At 40.4% G+C, this 8,401-nt stretch overlaps 1 protein-coding gene across 1 annotated transcript in view; it reads right to left on the bottom strand.

Moving 5' to 3' along the window:
• Positions 1–57: 57 nt before the first annotated feature.
• The window catches only part of LOC145497955 (uncharacterized), a 107,274-nt gene continuing 98,930 nt past the window's right edge, over positions 58–8,401 (bottom strand). The window contains exons 5-9 of the mRNA XM_081477832.1: positions 4,430–4,537; positions 3,264–3,412; positions 2,320–2,570; positions 1,891–2,036; positions 58–1,321 (exon numbers count right to left, since the gene is read on the bottom strand). Coding sequence (XP_081333958.1) covers positions 1,230–1,321; positions 1,891–2,036; positions 2,320–2,570; positions 3,264–3,412; positions 4,430–4,537 — 746 coding nt within the window. The 3' untranslated portion in view covers positions 58–1,229. The remainder of the gene's footprint in view (positions 1,322–1,890; positions 2,037–2,319; positions 2,571–3,263; positions 3,413–4,429; positions 4,538–8,401) is intronic.

The following is an 8,401-nucleotide window of genomic DNA, read 5'->3' as shown; positions in this document are numbered from 1 at the left end:
AGTTTCTGGGCCTTTGTAACCATGAGCCTTTTATGACTTTCCTCGATCTGAGATTGCAAAATAACTCCTGTAAGGTCGGCACACACGAGGGGACATGTTACAGCGACAGTTTACCTCGTATGACATGCAAAAAAGTTCTGTTCCTTAAAATTCAGCTGGAGTTTCATGCGTCGTGAAGCAGGGACAAAAGCGCCTCAATTTTCAATGTCGCATTGTGTGCATTGCCTTTGCAAACTGTCCCCGCTACAACGAAGAAATAGCCGGGACGCATGTTGCGGATATTGAATATCCGCTTCGTGTGCACTAGCTTGAGTATTGTCCCTGCAACATGCGTCCCGGCTATGCGTATACACGAAGGGGCCTGCTTGTTCCCGCGACATGTCCGGAAGTGTACCGCCTTCAAGGAGGCATTTCCCTCCTTTTAGTCACGAGTAAAGGGAAACACTACAGCAAAAATAGTGCCACCATTTCGAGAAGCGCGGTTGGCAATAGAGTCCCACAGGAGCTGTGACCTTCTTCTGTATGTTGGAGGCTTTCCAGCACTTTTCTAGCAGTTAGACATCAGCTGTTTGTCCTCACCCAACCAATGCAGGACATAACAGAAGACAAAAGTACAGTAGTGTAAACCCTTAAGACTCTTCCACCCAACAGAAATAATGTTTAGTCAGTCAAACTAATTCCGTTTGAACCTGTTTATTAGAAGGTGTTAATTAACCCTGACTACGAAGTACTTTATTTTGCGCGCTTTAAGTTAATACATCACGTCTATTACCTTAATCAGTACGTCGTTTACATTCACATTACATAATTTTCTTGGCTAGATTTCTGCTGTACGGTGAGGACTGTTTGAAACATTTCGTGACATTTGTTTGCAAAAATGTAAGTGTGAGCAGAGTCTTTTTGATCGGCTGTCGATGCACTCCTAACCAATACGGTATTATAAAGCTGAAAAAAAACTACAGCAGACAACCAGACGATCAGAAAAAAAAAGAGAAAGAAAATAGAAATAAATAAACATACAATCATTGCTCGTGCAACCACAACAACAAAATCCACAATATTGTCAACATGATAGATGCTACTGTCAAACAAAACAAAACTAACAAATACGGTGAACATTTACAGTGCTAAGCCGGGACAATACACTCGTGGTATAAGGCATGCCTGCGACTCATTCAGCAACAAACAAACAAACAAACAAACAAACAAACAAACAAACAAACAAGAATCTAGCTTATATCCATAGCGTCTTTGCCTTGTTCAGTAAGAGCTTCGCGGAATCTTGCATCATTACGGTCCAAGTTCAACAGACGTCTTATTCCTAACCAAAAATTAAAGTTTTATTAGAAGACTGAAAGGAATTGAATTGAAAGAAAACGACAAAACTTCTAAGTTTGAAAGACATATTTCGAGAGAACCTACTGTCATCTTTAGTTGATTAATGTAGAAAGCGTTGGAAGTTGAATTTATAATAAGTAGAAAAATGATAATTGTGACAACAAAAAGAAGAGTGTGTGAGAATTGTAAGGATAGTTTTAGATTTACATGGTGTAACTGCTGATTGAAAGAGGGTTGTTCCCTTTGAATATGAACAGCCTGTTATTAGAAAAACAACAACAACAACAACAACAAAAAACAAACAAAAAACAAAAAACAAGAGCTACTTATTATATGGACGCGAGTGTTTTACTGAAAAATTCACCACTCGTAAAATTCATACGAATTTACATCCGGGACAAGACTAGCCTCCTTAGTTGGGCTCGTCACGCAATCTTCCTTCCTCTCGTGGGGTAGAAAAATTGCGTGACGAGCCCAAAGAGCCTCTGCGTACTGAGGAGGCTAGTCAGTTATCTCAATCAGATTAGGCAAAGATTACAAGACATTTTTTACCATTGTGATGGTCTCTTCCCTGCCTCATATTGCGCAGAGCAGCTTTCTTGTTGGGGTTATCATAGAACTCTTTGTCTTGTAGTTCTCCTTGGTGTCTGGCTTGAGCATAATGACAAAGGAAGTTATTTACTGCCGCCTCGTCTAATCTACAAAGAAATTAAAACCGGTTAAAGAGTTTCCCATTTTCAGCCGCATTTCTAGGCTCGATTTCCGCCGCCCTCTCGAGTCTGGTCTAAGGTCCTTAGTCCGATCTAAGGTCCTCCCCTTCGGGGGAGGAGCTCGGGCTCCTTTTCCAAACAGCGGCTGATAATCGAGCCTACCGGATTTCCCTCCGCTATATATATGCAGTTTCAATTGAAAATTCCATTATGATACCGCAGAACCTAATACAACAAAATCAACAAATGCAACACCAATACCAGCACCTACTGGGCTGATCTTGGATCCGGCGGTCTTTGTCTTTCCGGTAATTTCATGGATTCCGGCTCGGTCAGTAACTGCACCAGGCTCTTCGCGTAACAATCTGCGAGTCCCGGAGGGATTTCTTTCTCATCTCGAGCTGCCACCCACAACAGAGTTCTATCCAGCATTTTCATTCTGGCCTTCTTTGTAACATCGGCTGGAGCATACGTCATTTGACCGTCAAGGGCAACAAGTTGACCTTCGATTATGGCTGTAACCTGAAAATGAAAAGAAAATTACTCACTAAGCAAAAGAGAAGAGGAGATCAACATTTTATCCTTGAAAAAGAGGATCTATCAGAATTAATGATGAAAGAATTACAGAACAAATTCTGCATTAAATGAATTAATCACAACACAAACTGTACGTTATATCATCCAATATTACTCGCTGACTCAGAGCCATTTCAATTATTGTTAGATGAGGTTGAGCAGGATGGCGAGCATGCGCCAGTTGGCATGTAGTATTGGCCAAGTTAGTGGTAGTGGCTTTGGTAGTTGTCATTATAGTGGTCAGTAGTTGTGTTAGTGCAAGAGTTAGTTGAACATGTTGTAGAAGTAGCACTCTGGAGGTACTCCCGTATAAAAAGGTCGGGGATGTTCGTCTTCTCGCTTATGGGGTAAATCATGGATTTTTGGTCTCACTTGAAAAGGGCGTCCAGGACGAAACACCACTAGTTTAAGCTATCATAGTATATTTTAAAATGCTGCTATGTTCGTTTTAGGTGGTCTTTTTTAGGGGTCAAATAAAGCCGGGCTCGAGCCCACATTGATCTCCTTTAAGGGTTTAATTCAAATTTTGCGACGAGCACCCCCGACCTTTTCACATGGCATGTGAGCGCCACCCACGGGAAGGAGTAGCAGAATTTTTGTATCGGTGAGACGCATGAGTAAAAGAGCTGGTAAACTTACGTCATGCTTTTCTCTCCTCCTGGGTGGCGGAGCTCTGTTACTTAACAGTCCCGAATAACCTGCCGACTTGCCGTGATCTTCATGCTTTTCCAGTTCTTCAATCATACCAATGGTGTTTTCATAAATGTCATAAAGCATCTGTTCACTAGCTGAAGTTAATCAAGAAATAGGACACACAAACAAGAATCAGAGACAGTGATAGCTAAATAGCCATACTAAAACGTTCCAGTAAAAAGTAAAGTCTGCATATGAGCCAAGTGGCCCATCAGGCCGAAGCTTATCCCGGATTCTGCAGCATGAAGCGACTAGGAGTATTTCTACTCCTCCCTGGATGGAATGCTAGTCCACTGCAGGGTTAACCCCAGCATTAAGTTCGCCAGTACATATTTGTACACCTGGGTGGAGAGAGGCACCGTGAGAGTAAAGTGTCTTGCCCAAGAACACATCACAATGTCCCCGACCAGGGATCGAACCCGGACCACTTGATCCGGAGACAAGCGCACTACCTCCCACAATGTGGGAAGGCAATAAAAATTATTGGTTTACACAGGTAGGTAAAACTTTTTTGAACTGAACCTCTAGTAGCGCTTATAAAAATTGTGTGATATCGAGAGGGTACTCAGAGTATTACTCACAGAGCTGAGAGACTCAAATTTGGCGAAACGGTTAGACACGAAAAAGTTGTAAGGCTAAAGCTAGACCTAAAAAGGCCCAACGGCTTAGAAAAATCTCCTTGTCCTTTGCGTGTAGTTTACACTTAATTTTTAACCATTTTTAACATAATAACATGCCACGCACTGCATCTAAAAGGGATAACGCTTGACAATGTGTGAAATACTGATAATCTTCGCTCACTCCTTCGCTTCCTGTTAGACACTTCAAACATCTGCTGATCAGTGCATAAGGCTTTCACACATGTTCACAGGCGCTTGCGCATTGAAGTCGAACTGCTCACGAGTTATTCGAGAGGAAGACGATTTGCTCAACAAGTGATTTGATTTTTGCCAGTTGTAGACTTTCTAAAAGTCCTTTCCCTCTCGCTTCGCTCGACAGAAATGATTAAGCGAAGGACTGAGCGAAGGTCAACTTGTGGCGAGTTTAGTCATTTGTTAGAACTTGGAAAAAACTATTTTCCAAGTTAAAGACGAATCCCAAGGCGCACTAACCTTGCAGTGAACGTTGCGTCTGCTCCTGTCTCAGACACGATTGCTGCTGGAATGGTGAGGGATGGCCGTGAGGTGTCCAGTGACCCTGCATATCCCGGGAGTGACGTCCTAAACAAACGTATAATAGCATTGAAATGAAGAAAAAAGGTGCAGCCAAAAAAATAAATGTCTTTATGAATGTACCAAATGGCGGCTTAGAATGTTAGATTTTCAGAGAAAGTGATTAAGAAATGACCACCCCCCCCCTCCCCTAATTCTATGGCTGAACCGTTGCTGGAGAATTTCCAATTTTTAAAGTTTTGAAGAACATTGAAACAGTTTTCAATATGAAAGAGCTTTTTCACTATTCAAATTTTTAGTTATCCTCAGTTGATTTAGGGAAATTAACGACTTATTAAACTTATAAGTTTTCACTTTTGGCGATGAGGTTAGGGCCGGGAAAGGGTGGGGGAGGGGGCGGGGAGGGCAGCTTAATAGCACTTTCTCTTTTAAGACAGTGTTTGTACATGGCCAAGAGTTGCATTTACCTTGATATGCTGCCGTTATAGTCGAAAGGTTTAGAAATTGAACATTTTCCGCAATATATCAAATTGACTGAAGTTGGATGTAGCAATTGAAGCATACATCAAGTCGAGAAGAAATGTTTCAACAAGCTTTGAAATTATTCATGGAAGAAAGCAGTAGGTCTAATCGTGCATAAAATTGTCTGGAGCAACACTGTTTTCCTCGATTTAGTAGGCTGAGTTTGTTTAGTGACCTTTCGTACGCATTCATAAATCTTAAAAGAAGCTCTAACGAGCATCACCACTTACCGTATGCCATCAATGTGTACTTCTCGCTTCGTGTGACTCTAGATGCAAGCTACGCTTTCCGCACGCGCCAGAGACTATTTATTTAAGGCGACAAACCGAAGGGAAATTTTCAACTTCCAATTTCGATTTGCCAAAATATTTGTTGAGTCATTTCTAAGAATAACCGGAAAAATACTTTCGTAGAAGTCAATAAAGGCAAAGGAGAGAAGCTGATTACACAAAGAATTCCAAGAAACTTACTCAATTGTTTAATACGTATACCTCGACGTTTAAAACACAATAGTTCACACTGAGCTTTAAGAAAAGATATGCGAGTCTACGAGATCTACTCTTGGCCGTTTTAGTCATACGTATAATATAGAATACAATCTCGGCCGGCAAACAAAATAAGTCGTTTAAGGGATCGGTTTAGTGAAGAGAAATCTCCCCTCCTTCAAGCGGCCAAAAGGTTTGCATATGTCATTTAAATAATCAAAGGGAAAACATTTCTCGGAATCGTCTCGCAAACAAAATTTAAGGGGATCGGTTCAGGGAAGGGAAATTTCCCCTCCTGCGATCAGCTGAAAATCGGAATCACGGGCTCTTTTTCTTTAAAACACTGACAAACACTGTAGAAGAAATAACTATCGCTTGTTTATGTCTGACTAACTGAAACGCCTCCAACAACATTTCACGCTCCTCGAGCATGACGAGCGTTATGGCACGAAGAGAAGTAAAGTTTTTATCATTAAAAACCCTGTTCGAGATTTCACCTGAAACACATTGGTGCAACGGGCTCAATTCATGTAAAAACAGCGCCCTCCCTCCCAAGTATCTCCTTGAGTCAGCTTGATCAGTGAGATGGTTCCTGCTTATGTGTTCCATGTTTTCCTTGATAACAAGAGGAACATCATTACAAATTAAACATTTCGATGAAACTATAGTTTTGACAACGCCTGCAAATTTTCGTGAGTTAAATAGCTTAACGTATCTTCCCTGAAGACCTGGTGCGAAACATACTATCTTTCCGAACAAATACTTGCTCCATAAGTAACACAGAAAGTCCAAAATTCCGCGTTAACTGGGGAAAAATAAGGGTCTCCCTTTTGTTACTGACGGAAGTAACCTAGTATTATTGGCTAACTGATTGGACAGAAAATAATTCTGAGAAAGACTTTACTGAATAAAGTTAATATAACTTCAAAACACTGAGATGAGTTATTTTCGCAAATTGCGGAGTAGCTGTCTAACACCGTCCAAATTTTCGTTGCAAACTCTACCTCTAAGCCTATCTAGACTGACTACTAGAGATTTACATGGCTCATTTGTCATAAGCTCTTTGGTTTCACTGTTGTAACATATAACGGCAACGGGAACGTCGCTACAAGACAGAAGGTTTAATGAGCAACACAATGGCTGGGCACATGCGTTATAATTCTTGGTACATTTCTTTGCCGTCTTCTGCAAAACAACAACGTGAATCGAAGTGACCAAATTCTGCGTTGTCTGGAGAACGTGAAACACGGCGGATAATTTTTAAAATTTTTATTTCAAATTTTACGCCGTGTTCCATATTCAGTTTCTAGACCGTTTTGACAAAGAGGAACAAACTAAATGACTTGCCTTTGGAGTATCGTGAAAATTGCAGCTAAAATTAACGTATAGTCGTTTTTTAATCGACTTTGCCCTCAGCATGGTCGTCGTAGCTACCAAAGCCCCAGCCGTAGCGAAATGTGGCTGTTAACCATCTCTAAAAATTCGCCAATGTGTCTTTGAGCCAGGTTCATCACAATAAAACATGACTCGCTTTTCCGCAACATTTATATCAAATTTCTTTTAATTTGGTATGGCTGTTGTTGTATGCACATGGTTGTAAATGAATTCTATGCGTTTGTTTTCTGTTCTTACTTCGCTGATCTGATCTACTCGGCCTGTGTTTTTCTTCAGTTGAGGTTTTTTTTCTGATTCCTTTAAATCATACACTGTTTTTAGTTTAGAAGAGCTTAAATGTATAGCCATACAGTGGTAAAAACGTCGTAGTTCGCTTTGTTAATGTCTTCACGAAATTCCTTCGACCAGAGGTGGGTACTGCATATCACTTGCTTTCCCTTTTTGAGACACAGTGTTTGTAGCTGGCCGAGAGTTACATGTACTCAATATGCTGTCGTTGTGGTCGGAAGCTTTAGAAATTGATGCAATTTTGTAATATACAGTTGATTGTAGTGGTATGTAACAACTGAGAAAAACAACAAGTTACTGGAATTTTGTAGAAATCCTTTGAAATAATTCATGAAAGAAAGTAATTTGTTTTAAAGAATTGTGACTGGAACATACATATAAACTGTAATCTTCGATTTAGTAGACAGAGCTTGTCTGGTTTGTTTCGAGAAGCTTTATACGCATCCCCCTGATTTTAAAATGAAATCTTATAACTAGCGCTACAGAACATCACGACTTACCGTGTGCCATCGATGTGCAATTCTTGCTTCGTGTAGCTCTGAATGTAAACTACTCTTTCCGCCAGCACTTTCAGCCTACTTGTACACGAGACTAAACTGAAGGGAAATTTTTCACTTCCAAATCGATCTGCCAAAATATCGGTTAAGTCATTCCTAAGAATAACCAGAAAAAATGCTTTCTGAGAAATCGCTGAAGGTCAAGGAGATATGTTGATTACAAAAACAATTCCAAGAAAATACGTCAGTTGTTTTCATGTAATACGTAAATCTTACAGTTAAAAATACAAAAGTTTACACTAAGCTTTTGGCAAAGATATATGTGAGTCTACGAGATCTACTTTTGGCCCGTATTTTAATCACAAGATAGGACACAGTTTCGGCAAACAAAATAAGGTGTTTAATGAAGGGAAATTTCCCCTCCTCCAAAAAAAAAAAAAAAAAACCGCCTATGTTGTTTATATATTAACAGGAAAGCATTTCTCGGAACCGTCTTGCAAACAAAATAGGGTGTAATTGTTAAAGGAGATCGGTTCAGCGAAGGGAAATGTACCCCCTTCGATCAGCTTTAGGCAAATATATGTAAGCCTACGAGCTCTACCTTTGGTTATCTTAATCATATATGTATCATAGGATACAATCTCGACCGGCAAACAAACTGATAAGGTGTTTAAGGGTCGGGTGTTGAAGGGAAATGTCCCTTCGTCGTGGAATCGTCTTGTAAA

This window comes from Orbicella franksi, chromosome 9 (genome assembly GCF_964199315.1).
Source record: "Orbicella franksi chromosome 9, jaOrbFran1.1, whole genome shotgun sequence".
Classification (NCBI taxonomy): domain Eukaryota; kingdom Metazoa; phylum Cnidaria; class Anthozoa; order Scleractinia; family Merulinidae; genus Orbicella; species Orbicella franksi.
Note: the sequence above shows the minus strand (reverse complement) of the source record. Positions and strands in the feature narration are given on the sequence as shown.